This window comes from Mesoplodon mirus (genome assembly GCF_964341445.2).
Source record: "Mesoplodon mirus genome assembly, chromosome: 11".
NCBI lineage: Eukaryota > Metazoa > Chordata > Mammalia > Artiodactyla > Ziphiidae > Mesoplodon > Mesoplodon mirus.
Genome location: NC_138987.1, coordinates 82,919,538 through 82,941,276, shown reverse-complemented (window position 1 = coordinate 82,941,276; position 21,739 = coordinate 82,919,538). Strand labels below are relative to the sequence as shown.

At 41.3% G+C, this 21,739-nt stretch overlaps 1 protein-coding gene across 2 annotated transcripts in view; it reads right to left on the bottom strand.

Annotated features, from left to right (window-relative positions):
* BCAT1 (branched chain amino acid transaminase 1) overlaps window positions 1–21,739 on the bottom strand; it is a 107,820-nt gene that overhangs the window by 19,174 nt on the left and 66,907 nt on the right. For both annotated transcript variants that reach the window (XM_082635823.1, XM_082635824.1), the window contains exons 6-8: window positions 14,980–15,143; window positions 8,656–8,798; window positions 2,588–2,673 (exon numbers count right to left, since the gene is read on the bottom strand). In XM_082635823.1, coding sequence (XP_082491949.1) covers window positions 2,588–2,673; window positions 8,656–8,798; window positions 14,980–15,143 — 393 coding nt within the window. The remainder of the gene's footprint in view (window positions 1–2,587; window positions 2,674–8,655; window positions 8,799–14,979; window positions 15,144–21,739) is intronic.

Here is a 21,739-nt window from a genome sequence, read left to right as displayed (position 1 = left end):
TTTTATTTCTTATAAGTCTCACAAGTTGATGCACCCCAAGTGCTACTTAATGTGTATTCTAAACCCGATTTATCATAAGAGAAAATATATTATTATCTAATATTAATTATAGCCACCATTTATCGAGCATCCACCACATGCCACGTTCTCTAATTTTTAAGGTGGGTATTACTATCCCCATTTTATAGATGAGGAAATTAAATTTCAAGGAGGCTGAGTGACACCCTGAAGGCCACAAAGCTAGTAAATGGCAGAAACTGGACTTGAACTCAGGTCTGGTAATGACTGTCTCCAAATTTGGTCCTCTTTCTACTGTTTCTTTTATGGAGTAGAAACAGAGACTGAATGTAAATATCTGAAACATTTCATTACTTTAAAACATAGATAGTGTATTTGGACTTTATTTGAGAAATTACACTGTATATTTTTTCTTCCTAAATTCACTGATTCAGTCGACTTCACAGCAGCAATCCTCTTCCTTCTCTCTGATGCTGTATTAGGTTGAGTTTAATCATAGAATTACTGGTACACCCGCTCATCGACTTCAGCTGAACTATTTATTTGCTCAAGGATAGGAAGTGGAAAAAAAATCTGATGCTTTTAAGCTATGTTTAAACTATCTGTTTAATACTCATTCTTTAATCTGTTTAACTCTCATTCTCCTATGTTAGTGGTTAAAGTTCAAAGCTTGTCCGGAGGCTATTTGAATTAAGGGCAACAAAGAATGAATACATTTTTAAAAAATAAGATGAGAGTATTTTTTAAAATCTACAAATCCACAATAGATAAAAATGGAAATCACAGCCCTTGGCAAGATTTAAAACATTAGAAGAAGAATGCATCATGCTGTAAGTATATTTGGAAGGGTAGGGAAATATGCCTGCAACCGAAATATGGCTTTTTATAAGTTTCAACCTATCTCAGTCGGCAATTGCAATTAAGTTGTACAAAGGTAAATAAATAAATAAATAAATTCCAGAAAATCAGCCAAGTGAGAACAAGCTGATTTCTGCGTTGTGGAAAAGAAAAGAGAAGAAAAGAAAAAAAATCTCTTGTACATAAACAGAATTCTTTTTACTCTGCTCACCCTCACTTATTTTTGGACAATTTCCCCTACCTGGCAAATAGTGGTAACCCCCCGCATGCCTCTTGGCATTTGTGTCTCACAGTTTCAAAAATAAATTAGAGCTAAGGAGTCAGGAAGAAACTTCCTCCATAATAACCTATTTTTCATGCTAGCAAATCATTAGCGTGGGGGAATTTCCACCTGGAACTTCTCATCAAACCTTCTGTACTTGGTTGATTTTTCTCTTTAATAAAACAAAAATTACTGAGCTTGGAAAAGACATCTTTCCAACTGAAAACACAATTAGGACAGGGCAAGCTGTTTGAAATTATACCAACAGTTTGTAAATGTCATGCCCAATGCGCCAGCCAGCATGTGGCAGTTGGGTCTTGTCTACTTCAGGGTTTTGTAGAATTATTTATAGCACATTTTCTCCATTTCCAAAGCCTCTTCCAGAGAAACTGTACTCTCGTAGATGTGTGTGTTTCTAAACATTTGTCCTATTAGCACTGTTTCACCACAGTCTGCTCAAAGCCTTTTCTTGTCCCTTGGAGACCATTTCAATACATGGGTCAAAAGTCCCATCCAGGAACCTTTGCCAGATTAATCAACTCATTCAGTACTCATCTTGAATATGCTAAGTCATTTCCAATACCGAATGGTTTAACACACGTGCCTGTGTCACTTGAATCAGAAAGGCTACTGAAAACAACTTTACATTGGCTTGAATGCTTAGATTTTAAAATAAGCATGTGGGCTTCCCTGGTGGCGCAGTGGTTGAGAGTCTGCCTGCCAATGCAGGGGACGCGGGTTCGTGCCCCGGTTCGGGAAGATCCCACATGCCGCGGAGCGGCTGGGCCCGTGAGCCGTGGCCGCTGAGCCTGCGCGTACGGAGCCTGTGCTCCGCAACGGGAGAGGCCACAACAGTGAGAGGCCCACATACCGCAAAAAAAAAAAATAAAAATAAATAAATTAATTAAATAAATAAAATAAGCATGTATGTGAATTTGGGAGGACAGGGGGCAGGAAGGAGGGAGAAAGAAGGCAGCGAAACTAATACTGTCATGTTAGTAAGAATTTATATGTCAGTAAAATTCTTTAACTTCTAGCACGGTTACACTGGAATAAACAGAGGAAGGGAAGGACTACGTACCACTGCCATTTGGAAACAACACACTCAGACTTGAAAAGTTAAAGGCTGGCGAAAAGGAAGCCCTCGGAGGATAAACCAGATGAGTCGGTAGGAGACACCTGGTACAAAGCTTGAGACTAGTACTAGAATACTTCTTCACCAGGATGACCTGCTAAACTAGTTTCTGCCTGCCCTCTCTACAAACAATACTTACTTGATAGTCTCACCAAGATAGTCCTTCTAGAAGAGTTCTTTTCACTCAAGTTAAGATTTAAAGATTAGACAGCATTGGTTGAAACTACAGGATATTATTTCAACACTAAGCTGGACTTATTTTGATTACTTTTTGTTCCATGCTTATAAAAGTGGTTCAGGTCAAAGGCACCCACCCACTCGTGTGCCAGGTCCAGGATGCTCTGCCTTGTCACTCCTGGAAGAATGATGCCATCTAGCGGAGGAGTTGCCAGTTCTTCCTCTGTCAATTAGAAATTGGAATAGTTTCAAACTTTATTAGCCATGCCTTTTATCAACAGCCATTAAAAAAAAAAGTTTCTTGAAATTTTGCTGGTAATAAACATGAAAAGGAGGTCACTGTTCTGCATTGTCAAATTTTCCAAATCAACTCATACTTCAGGTAGATCCTTGTTTAAAAAAAAAAAGGAACAAGAAAGGAAATCAGTCATCCTACCATCTTCAATTTATCCTTAACCTGTGAAAAATGAGATGGCTTATCACTAACAAACAGTAAGATTTATAAAATACTCTTAAGAGGAACATTCCAAAGTCAAAATTTACCTCAGTGGATTAAAGCTGGTTAGTAATTAGGATAATGTAGATAGACCCTTACTCAGAAACACTGGGCATTAGCAAACCTTCTATGAATATTGTGGAGAAACCCAGCCCTAAGAGGTGTGCGTGCCCACTCAGGCCATCACTGCTCCCACACTGGCCTTTGACAAGTCTATCCAGAGTGATTTTCAAGCCTGGTGAAGTATCCACATCAAATATGGAGATGTTGACTTCACCCTCTGAGATTCAGATGTAATGGGCTCAGAGTGGGCTCAGGCATGTATATGGCTAACAAAGAAATAATAAAGAAAGAAGGGGCTTCCCTGGTGGTACAGTGGTTAAGAATCCGCCTGCCAACGTAGGGGACACAGGTTCGAGCCCTGGTCTGGGAAGATCCCACATGCCGCAGAGCAACTAAGCCCGTGAGCCACAACTACTGAGCCTGCGCTCTAGAGCCTGCAAGTCACAACTACTGAGCCCGCAAGTCTAGAGCCCGTGCTCCGCAACAAGAGAAGCCACGGCAATGAGAAACCTGCGCGCCGCAACAAAGAGTAGCCCCCCGCTCACCGCAACTAGAGAAAGCCTGCATGCAGCAATGAAGACCCAATGCAGCCAGAAATAAATAAATAAAATAAATTTTTAAAAAAAGAAGGAAAAAAAGAAATCCAAAAAAACCAAAATAACACTCCACGGGTGACTCACAGACCCAAGGCCCAGACACTGGTCTACTCTAGAATGACCGCAGACACTCCCAACCGTGGCGAGGGCTGACATTATGACCTGTCTGCAGGAGTCAGTGTGGTCCGCCAGCCACAAAGCCTCCTTACAGAAGGATGCCTCCGGTACTCAATATCCACCCTCCTCCTCACCTCTGGCACCCAGGAAGCTGAATCTAGTGAGAAATTCAAACCTTCAACATCACTTTATATACATGTTGAGCCTTGTAACAGCTGATGGGCTGCCCATCATGTGTCTGCAGAGGAATTCACAAGGGATGCTGGAAAGGATCACTGGGTAGCTAAAGCAGTGTAGAAATCAGTCTTTGAGCTCCAAAGCCATTCGATGCAGGCAAAAAAGACTTTAGAAATCACCTAGTGCAATCCTTATTTTATAAAAGGATAAACTGAGGCCCTAAAAACATAAGTGACTTGCCAAGGTTGGTGACACCGGGGGACAGTCAGGACCAGAGCCTAAGTCTCCCAACACTGTGGCCACCGCCCTTTCTTTCGTAAACTGTGGTCTGGGCTCACCCACTCCACTGTGGCCACATCAGACATCCTCGACGACCCAGCTCTCTGGAAGACCAGAACTCTTATGTTCATTCCTGTGTCCCCTCAGCAATGTGCCTGGCCCTGAGTGGTATGTAATAAATGTTTTTGAATAAGAAAATAAATGAATAATCCTTTTTTGCTAGGATACAGCAGTATGATTTCTTTGAATTTTATTTCTAAAAATTATCTGCTGAAAATCACTTCTCAAAAGAAGAAGATTTGTTCTTGGCAATGTTCTTAGGGCTACTTTTTGTCTTGTTTAAAAGTGTTTGTCTCAAAATAAACGTGTTTTGCAATAGCAAGCTAGCTGGATATATAAATGTATAGATCTATATGTGTGTACACGTATACATACACACGGCACACATATAGACAAACACTTCTAGTGTTCCCAAACGGGACCTTTCCTATTACTTGCTGAGCTCTAAGACGGCATAAAGTTAAATGAAAACAGCAGCCCCTCATGTGCAAATGCAGTTTTGTGAAATATATTTAACACCCAAAACTGTAACCACTAGCCTGAGGTCAAGGAACAGAACATCTGCTTCTCTGGTTGCCAGACAGAGATGATGACATGACAACATTTGGGTGAGAAATATTCATTTTCCTCTGCAACCACAAACATGCTTACAAGAGCCAAAACGGGCTCCAGATTGCTCAACAGGAGGAAAAGAGAGCCTACAAATGAAGCTTGTTCTTGACAGACAAATCATTTTGGGGAGATGAAGGATTTAGAAGCAATAACAGCGGGATTCATCTGTGACTTCCCAAATTCAAGCACTAATGGGAACCAGGAATACCCCAAACACCATCAGCACAATTCTTCATTCGTTCAACAATATGTACTGAGTGTCTATCAGGATCAGTGCCGTTGGCTGTTCTAAGCACTAGGGATACAGCAGTGAACCAAACCGATGTAACTCCTTGCTTACTTTCTAACAAGCAGAGGCAAACAATTATATTAGATTGTATGTCAGATGATGGAGGCAGAAAAGGGGGAAGGCGATGGGGAGTGCTGAGGGAGAGAGTTTAAGATTTGTATTAAGGTATCCAGGGAAAGCCTTACTGAGAATGGGGTATGTGGCAAAGACCTGAAGGAGGGGGCGAGCAGCCATGCAGGAAGAGTACTCCAAGCAGAGGCGGCGTAAATGCCTCCCAGACCAACTGTGAACTCAACCACAACAACTGAGTCTTACTCTCAAGGTAGCTCCAGTGTCTGGTACAAGATAGAACTGTTTTCTCAACAGTGAATAGCAAGTGTGTGTGTTAAATTACTCATCAACGGAATAAAAAAGGAGAATATGGGGCCGTGCGATCTGACAACCAGGGCTGCTGTTACTGGAATCAAAACCCACATGAATAGATAACCAACAAGGACCTACTACTGTATAGCACAAGGAACTATACTCAGTATTCTGTAATAACCTATAAGGGGAAAGAATCTGAAAAAGAATATATATATATATATATATATATATATGTATATATATATATACACACACACACACATATATATATGTATATATAACTGAATCACTTTGTTGTACACCTGAAACTAACATAAATCAGCTATACTTCAATTTAAAAACAAAAATAAGAGCTCGAGGCTTTTCAGGGCATGAGCCACCTCATCTCCTTGCATGGCCCTGCAATAAACCTTTCTCTGCTCCAAAAACAAAAACAAAGACAAACAAAACAAAAAACCACATGAGTTTCAGGCCAAGTGCCACAAAATAGTGCACAGCCCTGTGGCAGCCACCTTGTCCCAAAGGAGCACTGAGACTGGGTGCTCATGGGAAGAACTCTGCTTTTGGTAAAGTTGGGGAGGGGGGAGGAAAATCAATATTTTTCTGATTTTCAACACATTATTCTTTGTATTTTCCTAAGGCCACGTGGTATAAATCAAAGTTACGGGAGTTGCTTTAATGTCTTTTTTTTTTTTTTAAGCCCAAAGGTTGTTCCTGACATTCTACTTACTTCTCTCAGAGTACTGTTCAAACATTGATTCCATGTCCTTTCTCCTTCCTTCAAATTTTATCTGATCTGGCAGGTGAACAGCCTCAAATTGAAGGAGGATCTTCACATTAAAACTAACGTTATCTCAGGCAACCATAACCTGAAGAGTAACTCTTAAGGTCTTGCCAGAGAGAAATTCATTCATTTCTCTTCTGACTTTTAAAAGCCATGGTGGAAGTGGTTCATGATTACTGTTTGCATAAGGGGTCATTTTTCACCAGGACAGTTTCTGGTGTTTCTGGTTAAATCATGTAGCTCGGATTCAGACTGTGCTTAAATCCTGACATCTCCCATCCATAAATAAGGATGGTGCCACTTCTGTATGATGTAACTGGTTTTGTTTGGGGTTGTGTGGGTTTTCTGGGGGATGGGGATGGCAGTGGGCAAGTGGAAAGAATGAGTTGAATCAGTTTATTATCTCCTAAGTAACACTGCCTGTCCAACACTGGCTGTCCACTTTCAAGCACGACTTTTTTTTTTTTTTTTTTTTGCGGTATGCGGGCCTCTCACTGTTGTGGCCTCTCCTGTTGCGGAGCACAGGCTCCAGATGCGCAGGCTCAGCGGCCATGGCTCACGGGCCCAGCCGCTCCGCAGCATGTGGGATCTTCCTGGACCGGGGCACGAACCCGTGTCCCCTGCATCGGCAGGCAGACTCTCAACCACTGTGCCACCAGGGAAGTCCCCAAAGCACGGCTTTTGATACAGGTCATATGAAATAACTCAAATTTAGAAATCACAAATATTCCAATACAAATTTTGTTTTTCAAGAGTGTCAAGTACAAACAGCAGGTATGGAAGAACGAGCATGATCTATACCTGGCTTTTCATATGCTAAGGATTACCAATGGTCAACCCCAGGACACGGTGTACTCACTACACCTTCTGTTTATTCTAACTCTGACTGAAATATAAGGCTCATCTTATAACTCTCTGCAAGTAATGCTCAAATTAGCTCTGAAGTCAGCCACATTTGAATCACCATTTTCCTCTATTTGTAGCCAAATAACAAAAGAGCAATAGAGGCTACTATAGCTGCTTTAAAATTAAAATTTCATTTACAATTTTAATTAAAACCAATCCCGAGACTTCACAAGTATTTAGAAACTTACCATTTTACATTTCTAGTCTCAGCACTCAGTACTGTGAAATGAGCAGCCTAAGAATGTAAACAGGCCTAAAAATGTTTTTAAATTTTTTGACTATTAAAATTCTAATGAAAATAAATGCATATATATGTATTTTTCCCTCCATTATTAGGAAAAATACCATTTAATCTAATACCATAGACTTTGCCAAAACATCCCCGAACTGCGGTGGTCTCTGCCAACTAATTAAAAAAAAATTGCAAAGAGGGATAAAGTGAGCATTCAGGATATTAAAGGTAACAAAGAAGTACTGATTTTTATAGCAGACATATATTAATAGTCTTGAATGAACCAGAATCTAAAAACAATACCCAAATAGATTGATCTGTCCTTAAAAACAGTGTTCTTCATTCAAATTGAGCTCCAGAGTAAATCTGGAAGGCTTCTAATGTATTGTCAAAATATGCAGAAAGGGCAATGACTGTTAAATGAATTACAACAAGAGAGTACACTCAATTTTGTATCAGTAGAAAGAGTAGACTGTGTTTATTACTACAGCATTTTATACATAATATATGGTAAATAACCACTGAATTGATCTGAGACCCATCTCCAAATTCAAGGGATTTCAGATAGGAAAAATGATAAGATGGTAAAGGGGATAATGCAGCATATCTTCAAATTGTGGGGACTTAAATTCCTTCAGTTGGGACTTCCCTGGTGGCGCAGTGTTTAAGAATCTGCCTGCCAATGCAGGGGACACGGGTTCGAGCCCTGGTCCAGGAAGATCCCACATGCCACGGAGCAACTAAGCCCGTGTGCCACAACTACTGAGCCTGTGCTCTAGAGCCCGCGAGCCACAGCTACTGAGCCCGCGAGCCACAGCTACTGAGCCCACGTGCCACAACTGCTGAGGCCCGCGTGCCTAGAGCCTGTGCTCTGCAGCAGGATAAGCCACCGCAATGAGAGGCCCGTGCACCGCAACTACAGAAAGCCCGCACGCAGCAACAAAGACCCAATGCAGCCACAAATAAATAAATAAATAAATAAATAAATTCCTTCAGTTGACATCTCAGTAGTAAGTACATCTAAAGCCAAAAAACAAAAACAAAACTCAAAATCTTTATAAATGCTGTAAACTTAAACTCATGTTTACTTGGACAGCAAAAGCACAGAATTTCTTAGATTTTGCAAGCATGCTACTTATTCTCTTGTTCTAAGGTTCTAGTTCTTTTCTTTCCAGTCCCACTGAAAATGACTAAAAAAGAGCCAAGAGCTGAAATCTGAGTGGATTACCTCCATCTTCATTTATCCAGTAAAGAAAAAGATTCATTGTTCCAACTTCAGTTATCTGATTATCCTCTCCATAGAGCCACAGAACCTGCTGACATGCGTTATCCATTGCTTCACATTGGGCAAAGAGAGATGAGCCATAATTCCTTTTAAGAAAGAGGAAACATACTGATTATGGCTATACTTCAGCCCCTACCTCCCAGTAAGTCTTTAATTCACGTGTGGATGTAGTCAATGTACTATGTTTTTAATAATATATACTCTCTAGTTAACTGCATAATATTAAACGAAACCCATTAGAGAACCTAAATGGTCTAATTACACTCATTTGAGAAAGAGACAGCAAAGAAAAATCATGGAAATCTAACTTGAAAAGTTAGAACACAGGTAAATAGACAAGTTAACAGTTAAAAACTTATTGAGTATTTTTTTCACATACCAATCAATTTTACATTTCATTTAAACCCCACACCAACACTGTGAGTTGGTCACGATCATTATTTCCAAGGTTCAGATGAGAAACTGAGGCTTAGAGAAGTAACTACTATCAAGTTACAGCTATTAATTAGCAGAACACCAACCCTGTGCTCTGAGACCTTTCAGTATAACCAAGAAACGCCTAATGTCCAATGCCTAAATTCCCTAAAAGGTGAGACAAGATGTTAAAAATCCTGATTTTAACCAAAAGTATTCCAAAAGCTTATTTTTCTTAGCCAGCACTATTCACCTTGGATTACTCAAAATCAAAGGAACATGGCATATCTTCCTGGAATGACAATGTAGTTTAGTAGTTTATTCATTCATTCATTCATTTGTTACCTGACTCCTAGGAGAAGTTTAAGTAAACTTGTTAGGGGAACACTTTCCTCTGTGAATCAGAGTGTAAGATACAATTGACATTTAACACACACACACACACACACACACACACAGACACACGGCCCGTGGAGAATAAACTCAAACTACAGAGATAAGAAATTTAAATATCTTGGAATTGACTTTTTTTAAGAAGATATATTTTCACAAATGGTCTATCATTTGGAAGGAGAACTGAATTCGAAACTAAACAGAAATATTAATGTTCTTTATACCTTAAAATTTCATTTGGAGGGTGGGAAGGAGGGAGATGCAAGAGGGAAGAGATGGGAACATATGTATATGTATAACTGATTCACTTTGTTATAAAGCAGAAACTAACACACCATTGTAAAGCAATTATACTCCAATAAAGATGTTAAAAAAAATTTCATTTGGCAAGGGTAGATTCATTCATAACGATGCCTAGCTCTACTGTCCTCATTAATGGGTTCTCCAATTTTATGCTGCTTTAGGAGAAAAGGAAGTAATATTTTAAATTTATCTTTTATTAAACTTAAATGCGAAAATTATGGATTATAATACAAAATATGAATCAATGTTTTAGATAAAACATGAGAGTCCTCAAATAAATGTGATGCTTGCTTGCCTTTCTATGCCCCTGGTTATATAATTCACTTTCCTTGGCTTTCAGAGGATATTAGCAAACAAGTTTGAGAAGCATTGCCATATGACAATCAGGCCTAGGAAATAAACCCTAGGCCCACCTCGGACTATGAACCCCCAGAAGTACACAGAAATAATCAAACATATAACAATAACTGCTACAAAGCATTAATGGTACCTTCTACAAAATACCCACCTAGGCCTTTTAATGATCTCTTTTACACCTGGGCAAGATTAAAAACTATAGTATTGTCTAAGTCAAAGTGTAAGGTAAGCACAAAAGCCATATATCATAGTGACTACGTGCCATTCTCATCTGCACACGTACTCTTCCCACTATATTCTCTTTGGCTCTTCCCACGGAGCCAAGTCATTCTGCTTGGGTTGACAATCATAGCATCTTGTCCTGCCACAACTGAACAAAAGGGTGGGCAAGTAACTAAGCTGCTCGTAAGTTCTTCTTTGAGTTCATTCACTCATTCATTTTAATGTTTGAAGCCTGAAAGATGTATTTTCTCCCTTTGAGAGTAGTGACAGCTTGTGTGCTATGACGTAAGCCTGGGTCTACTGTGTCCATAATCACCAGCCTTCAAAGGAGAAGGCGTCTGAAGTAGGAGAGCCCTAAGCTAACACATAGCCAGAAGCTATGACAAGAGACGGAGGTAGGGTGGAAGCAGAGGGAAAGGGAGGGAAGAGGGATTTAGGAGGAAGCAGTATGGGCAGGACGCAGGCAAGGGCAGAAGAAAGCTGGCAACAATGATTTGAGTTCTTATTAGAACACAGCTACCATCCCACTTACATGAGCCAATCAATCCCTTCTCTGCTTGAGCTGGTTTTCTGACTTGTAACTCAAAGACTATTGACTAATAACTAAACTATTCTAGAAAGCTATGGGAAACAGGCATCATACTATAGGGCTATTGCAATCTGGGGCATGAAGGGGTTTACTCAACACAAGATGTTAAGATTCCTCTAAAAGACCCTCAATATGGGGCTTCCCTGGTGGCACAGTGGTTGAGAGTCCACCTGCCAATGCAGGGGACACGTATTTGATCCCTGGTCTGGGAAGATCCCACATGCTATGGGGCAACTAAGCCCGTGCACCACAACTACTGAGCCTGAGCCACAACTACTGAAGCCCGTGCGCTCTGGGGACCGCATGCTGCAACTACTGGGCCCGCCTGCTGCAACTACTGAAGCCCGTGCACCTAGAGCCCGTGCTCTGCAATAAGAGAAGCCACCGCACCGCAATGAGGAGTAGCCCCCGCTTCCCGCAGCTAGAGAAAGCCCGCGTACAGCAATGAAGACCCAGGCAACCCAAAAAAAATTCCCTCAGGTGTAAACTGTATTATTAATGGCCACAGGGTAATTGATACCTTGGTAATATATTTGGGTTTCCTCCAATGTGCTGCCAATATTCAGAAGAGAAGCACATGTTCTTGGAGGAAAGAGAAAAATGAAAAAGTGGGAAAACTGTTTACGTGGAAAAAATTTTAATATAATTTTAAATAGAATCTGGGAGATGGAAATATTAAATACATCCTTCCCAAAGAGTAAATTCTATTGTGTGAAATCCAACTGATTGCTCTTAAGATAAAGAGAGTCCTGGAGATGAAACAAGAAGGAGAGCCTTACAATAGAAACTATTGTCTGTTGAGAGGGTACCACCTACCAGGCAGGGTACTAAGTACTTAACCCCATTATTTCAATGAATTGTCTCAACACAACCCTAGACCTTATTATACTTTTGAGGACCTGAAGGAAGAGAGGACTTAACTGTACAAGATTACGCAGATGTGTGACGTGTATGACTATGTATGTGTATGACTCTCAGATATCTGATTCCCAAGTCCACTCTGGTAACTGCTTGGTTCTAACACCACACTTGCTGAGAGCTCCCTATATGCCAGCCAGGGTCCTATGCACTTTATATCATCTCGCTTCATCCTCACAGGTAAAGTGGGCATTATTACCCTGACTTTATAAATGAGGAAACTGAGGCTTAGACAAGTAACATGCCCAAGGAGTTAGGCTTTTGAGCCAGGTCCTTCTGACTTCAAAGCTTGCACTCAAATGCAGAATGAGAATATAAGGAAAAAAGGAGGAAAATTAAGATGGAGAGAGGGAGAGGCCTGAATGAGTCCAAATTAACTAAGAAATTGCCTGGGAATTAAGATGTTCCTCTGATGAAAGACTGACTTCTAGCTCAGTGCTTCTCAAGATTAGCTGCACAATAAAAATAATCCTGGGCTTTCCTGGGGGCGCAGTGGTTGAGAGTCCATCTGCCGATGCAGGGGACACGGGCTCGTGCCCCCGTCCAGGAAGATCCCACATTCCGCGGAGCGGCTGGGCCCATGAGCCATGGCCGCTGAGCCTGCGCATCCGGAGCCTGTGCTCCACAACGGGAGAGGCCACAACAGTGAGAGGCCCGCGTACCGCAAAAAAAAAAAAAAATAATAATAATAATAATCCTGATGCTCAGGCTATCTGCCAGACCAACTAAACTAGAATCTCTAACGGGGGACCCAGACATCACTCAGTGGCAAAAGCTCCTCCAGGTGACTTCAATTTGCACCCACAGGTGAGAACCACTGTGCTAGAACTCTCCTTCAACCGTGTGCCACTGTTACTTTTCTCACTAAAGTACACTTAGAAATAAAAGGATATTATCTCTGATGGCTTCAAAACAGTGAAATAATCTTAGAATTAAATATATATATATATATATATATATATAAATATATATATATAAATATATATATATATATATATATTCTCCTCTCCCTTCCTCCGATTCACTGAGATAGAAAGCAGAAAGTTCTGGGCTTATGAAAATCAATAGCTAGTGAATAAATACTAATTGATTTTTTTAAAAAAGCTTAGAAAGTAACTATTAAATTAATTATGTTTAGAAAAGAGCAATAATACACACATCTAAGGTTCCTGACAAAAGTCTTTGTCAACTAAACTGGATGATGGTAAATGCAAAATCCTTTGTTCCCCTTGGACTCCTCCAGGTGGGAAGGACAGGAGGTGAGAGCTTTGGAACTTCTTGGAAACCACAGGCGTGTGTGGGACAAGTCCACTCTGGTTCCTGCCTGCCCTCTTGCCATTCTTCCTTTTACTTATGAGCTCTAGTACTCTCTCCTCTAAGAGATTTCAAGTCAACTTCCACTGATCCTGGTCCAACTGAGCTTAACTATTAATTTATTTTATAACTGACTTTATTTTTTAGAGCAGTTTCAGGTTTACAGAAAGACTGAGCCAAAAATAGAGCTCCTATATACCCTTACTCCCCAACTTCAGTTTCCCCGCCAATATCGATACACTAGGTGTACATAGTAACACTGGGGATCACTCGTGTCGTACAGAAAGTTTGTTTGTTTATTTGTTTTTTTGGCCGAGCTTCGTGTTATGTGGGATCCCAGTTCCCCGACCAAGGATTGAACCCGTGCCCCCAGCACTGGAAGCACGGAGTCTCAACCACTGGACTGCCAGGGAAGTCCCAGAAAGTATTAATTTTTAATTGCCCTATAGTGATCATATATTCTGTGAGACTGCATTATATCTTCTTTATAACAAATAACAATCTGCCTAGACACCAAACTAAAGATTTCCGTCCAATTTCTGTGTTCCCATGTTAACTTTTCCCTAAGCAGGTAGGGGGAGCTAGAGAGCAAGGTTTAAAGAAGAAAAACTTTTACGTTATTATCTCTTCATCAAGATGGTTGCTTTACTGCACTCTAAGAGAAGTTTTAATAGAGTAATACAGGTGGTATGCAGTGGTGCATATGCATACGCTCTGTGAAGAAGTCTGAACAAGTTAAAAAGACATCAAGAGAGAAAACAACAGTAGTTTTGGACCTGGCTAGCCTAGGACATAGTCAGGAAGGAGTGCTATAGCGCAGAAGGAAAAAAGTGACTTCTTTAGTTTAATGGACTCCGACAGGGTTTCTCTAACCCCGTGAGGGAATGCAGTTATGAGGGAATACCAACAGGGATGACAGGACATAGAATTTTGTCAACATGCTTATTTTCTTGGTAGAAAAGAAGGAAATAAAGTCTATGGAGGGGTCAAAGGCAGCTGTCAATGTCTCTCTGGCATCCCAGCAGCACATCCTTCAATTCTGCCAGGGCTCCATGAATCGACATTTTGTAACAGGGCCCAGAAGATGGTCACTGAGTCACCTTGCGGGCCTGCTGCTGCCCTGGGTGTGTGATACACACAAAGGAAGAGCCATGCTGGTTAATCCAGCAATTCTTGTTCACCCATCAGGGCATTCCCGATTCACGGCCAAGTCCACTCCTGAAACTGTCTAACACTTGCAAATGCTCTTTTATTTCCAGCCAGCTACATATGGCCTATGCGACTGGCCTGACCAAGCCAAAGCAGGGCTATCCCTCAGCCAGCTGGCAGCAGGTATGTCTACAATCTGTGGCAATGAAGACAGCACTTCAGTGAAGCAGGCATCTTCCCCAGACAGGACTCCTTGGAGCCAACTGGGAGCTTGGGCCCCAGCACCAGATGCTTTTGAATGCCAACTTTCAGCCTGCGGCCAGGGACCAGCATCCAGGGGTAGTTCATTCAAAGCACTGCGTTTATTCCTGGTTTAGTGACTTTAGCTCTTACCTATATAAAACAGTCAATGTTTCTCCCTTACGAGGGGGCCACCAAGGTTATCCTTTAAACAACTAGCACATTCAAAACACTGAAAACTAAACACAGAATAAAAATGAGCATTACAGTGTCAATCCTAATATATGTACTTGTATTGAAGTGAAATGGCAATAATTAAATGGTCATGAGGGACTCTTTCCTTTAGACAGAAACACAGACTGACTTACCCTCCCATCTTGCAGTCCCCGGTCCCACCTTTCCAGGCTCTTACATACTTCGGATTGGCCCACAGGGACACTGGATTAAAGCTTCCACTTGAAAAATAAGGTCCCACTGGGCTCAAGATTACAAAGAGCAGGGCTTTAGTAGGCTTCTTGACTCCCAGAGAAGGCTGTAATAAAGCAAAAGTACACACAACTGTTCATTGAAAATGCAGACACCAGTCTCAAAGTCTAGAACAGATCTGTAACAATCTCCCAGAAGGGACTGCGGACAACTGTTACTTCTAAAGTTGAGTTACACAAAGCCTGACGGTCTTCTCTTTCAAGAAGAAAACACCGAGAATGGGGGTACTTTGGTTCCATTTTACTTTGCTTTCTGAGTTAAGACTTTAAAGGAAAAGCAAATTTGTCAACTTTTTTCATAGTAGGCTTTTTCAGAGGAGTACATTTTTAACAACCAGCCGTATAACACCCTTCAGTGTTGCATTGATTGGGAACTGAAAAAGGGAAGAGCCTAGACCTGATTTCAGCCTTTGGGGGTGAAACCTAATATTTGTTTCTCTAACTTGTTCTTCTGCTTCTGACTGCTGACTGCTTCAGGATACGCCAGTGCCTCCAGCAGGCAGTGGGCTTGGGGCAGTGTGCCATTAGCACACCTGACTGTGAGAGATAGCAGACAGCAAGAGTGTAGCTGCGCTAGAAGCAAAGACACCAGACAAGATAAATCCCCCCAAAAAAGACAAGAGGATGAAGGACTCAGGAATTCGTGTCAGGAATGACAAAGATAGAAAATGGCCCTTCCCACCAATACTGGAAAATCACAAGCCAACGACGCGAAATCATACAAATTCCTCCAGCACAGAAGCAGTTGTAAGTAATGACTACCAGTTGTTTTTTAAGGAGGAAAACTGAGAGACTGATAGGTTTTGAGGGCTACGTATTATAAAGGCAAAAAAGGCCACTGGGCTCTCCTGTGCCATTCAAGACCACACGAGTAAGAAAACAAGTCAGGACTCTTACATTAAGTATTGGATATAAAATACTTGTGTCTAGTCTTCAAAAGAAACCTGGTCTGCCTGGACGGGGTAGTAGTCTGGCGTGGAAATAATGAGAGGAGACTCAGTTCCCCTGATTTTGCGGCTTTTGTAATATTCGATGAAACTGACTGAAAGTGGACCTAGGGATATTTTTTTTTCTGAATTTCAATTAAATCTCCTCCTCCACTACCTATTAGTTCAAGGCCCCTCACCCACTACTTGTGCCCAGATCATCAAGAATCAGGTAGGGAAAATATCCGTGAGCAGAATACAATGTGATTGTATATGTGCACACTGATGCCATCAGAAAGGCGTAGGAAATGGGAAGCTGAGTCCATTCACACTCCACGTGAATGTGAGGACCACACAGGGCTTGGCTGGCCCCAGAGCAAACGGATTATAGGTGACGGATAACTGAGTTAAAGAAATGAGTCAGCAGGCGACCACAGGTTTTGGTTTTTTGCTCATTTGTGTCTGTTCTTGAATGGGGGCTAAAGAGGACACCCCTACAAGGGAAGAATGAGGAGACTTAAGCTCCATTTGCTTTTTTTGGTTTCGTTATTTGGAAGAGAAATCCTCAGAATAACACACACATCTGCCTTTCTTCCCAACTTTGATAAAAATTGACTATCTTATCTCTGCACTTTTATTTACCTATCAGTTAAGTAAGTATACTTCATATCAGGGATGCTTTGAAGCTTAATATTTTAAAAAATTTTTTTATTGACCATTATAATGAGGAATTAAGCTTCTCAACATAATTTAGAAATACAATATGCAGGACACATCTCAGTAATTTACCTAGCTTCTAATGTTCTAAATAAAATAGCTTATTTATGGACAAGCTGATAAGCATTTTATTAGATACCACATGAATGCCTGGACTTTTCTCACTCACATATTTTTTCCAACCTACACACTATTAAAAAAAGTAACAGGGACTTCCCTGGTGGTCCAGTGGTTAAGACTCATGCTCCCAATGCAGGGGTCCCGAGTTCGATCCCTGGTCAGGGAACTAGATCCCACATGCCGCAACTAAGAGCCCGCATACCTCAACTAAAAGATCCCGCATGCCGCAACAAAGATCCCATGCACCACAACTAAGACCCAGCACAGCCAAATAAACAAATATTTTGTAAAAAGTAACAATAACTCATCATCATGGAAATATTTTTCAGAGATAAATTTCATCTTATTCATTTCCTTCCCGTGATTTAATTGACAGGTAAACTTGCATTTATTCCACTAGGTGGTAGTAGAGAGAGCACAGATGGAAAACAGAATAACATTCATTAAATCTATTTCTAGAAAAGAGTATCTTGATAAACCATTAAGCAATACTTTTACTCTTAGCAAGCAGGTAAATAATAGACTAGAGTTTTTCAATGCTGAGAAAAAAATGTGTTTATGTGTACTAACATTTTATTTTAAATTTAAGCAAGGTCAACTCATGTTTTACAAGCACTTCAAGTACTGGTGTTGATCACAGCTCAGTCACCTTCATCCTTAAATGATTATTTATGTCAAATGTCTTTTCATGAAAAGAACTGTAACTTTACTGAAAATGGTCACACTGCTTCATGAGTGAGAATAAATAAAATGTAACTTTATGGATCAGGAAGGGAACTTGGTGATTAGGTCTGTTTCTACCCTCAAGGAACCATTATTTGTTCCTTTTTCTTAATTCTCCCTTCTTTCATGGAAAGCAATTTAAATTCTGCACTACTCCTACGATTAAGAGTAGTTTATGATAGTATAATATTCATCAAATGGGACTTCCCTGGTGGCGCAGTGGTTAAGAATCCGCCTGCCAATACACGGGACACGGGTTCAAGCCCTGGTCCAGGAAGATCCCACATGCCGTGGAGCAACTAAGCCTGCAAGCCACAACTACTGAGCATGTGTGCTGCAACTACTGAAGCCCGTGCAACTAGGGCCCATGCTCCACAACAAGAGAAGCCACCACAATGAGAAGCCCGCGCACTGCAAGAGTAGCCCCTGCTTGCCACAACTAGAGAAAGCCCGTGCACAGCAACGAAGACCCAACACAGCCAAAAAAAAAAAAAAGATATTTATTTAAAAACAAACAAACAAAAAGAAACCCCAGGGAAAATGAGGTATATAAAATCTCAGATGCAAAGTTTATAATGTCTCAAGGGACCACGTGAAGTTGAAATTCTGATGTGTTCAAAAAAATACTCTTTTTACTTTATAGGTTATACTTCACAAACAACAAATAAATATATATGTATATATAAGGGTATTAAATATGTGTATATTTTTCACAGAATAACAGGACAATTGGGTGTGATGGAAAATAAAGATACATTTCATAGTGGAAATTACCATTTCTGTCTGTGTCAGTCAGAAAATTACTTTATAGAAAGGCAGGATTTCAGAGGTAGTCTGACAGCAGTGGGCACTCAGCCAGCTGAGAAAGGTACTATTTACTAGTTTGTGTTTTGGCCTGGAAGGCAGAGAAGCACAGCAGCCATGTGGAGGCTTGAGAACAATTCTGCCAGGCAAGGCAAGTAAGAGAGAAGAAAAAAGATAATTAGAAATAACAGGGGAACATTTTTCAAAGAGAACAGAAATTTTGGGGGGATCCAAATCACTTTTTTTTTTTTGATCCAAAGAATAGCCTAATTAAAAAAAAAATCCTACCAGTTCTTAAGAAAGAAGATTAGTTAGAGGGGAAAATGATAAAGAACATCAGACTAACAGGGCACTGTAAGAGATATGGGATTGACCAGTGGTCCATGTGGGTCCTTGAGTGTGAATGTGTTTGTAGGAAAAACTAGTTGGCTTGGTTTAATATTAAAAAAATAATCAACGATCCTCAATAATTACACAGTACTTTTCGGTTTCCAAGACATTCCATAGCCAGTATCTCAGAAAATCCAACAATCCAGGAAGTTAAGGGTTATAATTCCTATTTTTAAGTTGAAGAAACTGAGGCTCAAATGATTCACCCAAAGTTTCAGTTATTAAGCTCTACATCTTCTACTCTTAGTCCAGAGCTCTTTTTCCATGAGTTTGACAAGAAAAAAAAACAAAAAAACAAACAAACAAAAAAACAAAAACCAGTGAAATTCCCAGGATTTCCTAATGTGAAGAGAGTTCAAACCAGACCTTCCTTCTACCCTCAGCCTTCACCACAGACCTCATACTCTAGGCAACCCATGCTCAAACCATACAGAACCCTTCAGATTCCTCCTCAAGTTTCTACTCAAAATGTATACATTGAAGCCCTGACCCCACAATGTGAATGCATTTGGAGACAAGGCATTTAAGGAGGTACCTGAGGTTAAATGAGGTCAGAAGGATGGGGCCCTAATCCTGTTAGCCTGGAGACCCCAGAGCAAGTGCACCCTGCTCCCTCCCGCACCCCTCTTCCTCCCCCAACACAGAGGAAACGCCCTGAGGGGCACGGTGACAAAGTGGACAAATACAAGCCACGAAGCGAGGCTTCACCAGAAACCCACCCTGTTGGCACTTTGATATTAGACATCCAGCCTCCAGAACTGTGAGGAAATAAATTCTGGTGTTTAAGACACCTAATCTTTGTATTCTGTCATGGCAGCCCAAGCTGACTAAGACGTCCTCTCTCTGGACTTCCCTGGTGGCCCAGTGGTTAAGAATCCACCTGCCAATGCAGGGGACACGGGTTCCAGCCCTGGTCCGGGAAGATGCCACATGCCGTGCAGCAGCTAAGCCTGTGTGCCACAACTACTGAGTCTGCGCTCTACAGTCCACGCACCACAACTACTGAGCCCGTGCGCCACAACTACTGAGCCTGTCCGCCACAACTACGGAAGCCTGCGTGCCTAGAGCCTGTGCTCCGCAACAAGAGAAACCACTGCAGTGAGAAGCCCGCGCATCGCAATGAAGAGTAGCCGCTGCTTGCTGCAACTAGAGAAAGCCCATGTGCAGCAATGAAGAACCAACACAGCCAATAAGAAAAATCATTTGAAAACAGTCTTGAGTATTGGCAAAAACTGGGCAAAGAGTTACTGCCATTTTTGTAAAAAGAAGGATAATACTTAGGACTTCTCTGGTGGCACAGTGGTTGAGAGTCCGCCTGCCGATGCAGGGGACACAGGTTCGTGCCCCGGTCCGGAAAGATCCCACATGCTGTGGAGTCGCTGGGCCCGTGAGCCATGGCTGCTGAGCCTGCGCGTCCAGAGCCTGTGCTCCGCGACGGGAGAGGCCACAACAGTGAGAGGCCCGCATTCCGCAAAAAAAAATAATAATAATAATAATAAATAAATAAATAAATAAATAAAATGAGTTAATATAATACATTATAATAGAATAAAGGACAAAACCACATAATCATGTCAAGACATTTAGAAAAAGCATTCAACAAAATCCAACCTCCATGCATGATAAAAACTCTCAACAAACCAGGAATAGAAGAATCAGATCTCAGAGTGGGAAAGCACCTCAGGATACCTAGAAGGTAGTGCTTTGAGATTAGAAACGTTTCAACAAAATTAAAAAATTACTTCTTCTTAGTCTAAAGTTAAATAATAATATGAAAAAACTCAGTAATATTAAAATGTCAGAAACTTAAGGAGAAGACAACTTTTTAAATTGTCCCAATTCTTTAAAGCTTATCAGGGAGACTGCAATTCATGAAATTCATTATGTAGGCTCTTAATAGTATTTCAAAAGGCATCGAAAAGGATACCAAAGGACCACTTAGGTACTTATCCTCTGGCCTTACTGCTTGAATTCATACGACCTAGTGGAAAATCTGGTAACCATACAATTACCTCATAGAGAGCAGAATGGTTAGACTATAGCAAAAGCTCTGTCTCGTTGCCCCTATCCTTGAAGATCTCCATATGCCACACCCCCCTCACCCCCCCACCCACATTCAATGCCCCCCATCAATTATCTCTCATATCACCCATTCTCCATAAGGCCACCCCTTCCCAGTAGAGGAAGGAGATAGAGACAGGGTCTTTATATTTTATATCACATATTCACCTACACAGATGGCCTTGGCCACTCCAGGCATGTCCTTCCTTTGCAAGGGCACCAACCAATAGACTGTAACCTACTGGGAGATCTCACAGCCATGTTGTTTAAACCTGTTCCCCTAGCTCCCAAGTGCCTCCCTTAATATCCACTGTGAACTTTATTTCCAACATTTTCTGTGGGGGAAGAGGGCCCTCTACTCCCTTTCCTTACCAAGTAATCCCAAGACATGAGGAAAATGAAGATAAAAAAGTAGCAGCTCTCTCTCCTCCAAATTTCAAAACCATTACCACTCTTACCTTGGAGGAGCACTTACCTGGCATTACACCGCTAAGCTGAGGAGATCACGGTTAGTCTTGATTAGGAGAAGGCAAACAGCCTCGCTCATTTCTTTACTTTTATTTATTTATTTTTTTTGCGTTATGCGGGCCTCTCACTGTTGTGGCCTCTCCCGTTGCAGAGCACAGGCTCCAGACGTGCAGGCTCAGCGGCCATGGCTCACGGGCCCAGCCGCTCCGCGACATGTGGGATCTTCCCGGACCGGGGCACAAACCCGTGTCCCCTGCATCGCCAGGCAGACTTTCAACCACTGCGCCACCAGGGAAGCCCTTCTTTACTTATTTATGTTGGTATCTGTGGCTGTGTTTGTACCACAGTGGCAGAGTTGATTAGTGACAGAAACCATATGGCTCACAAAGCTTAAAATACTGACTATCTGGCCCTTTAAAGAAAATGTTTACAGT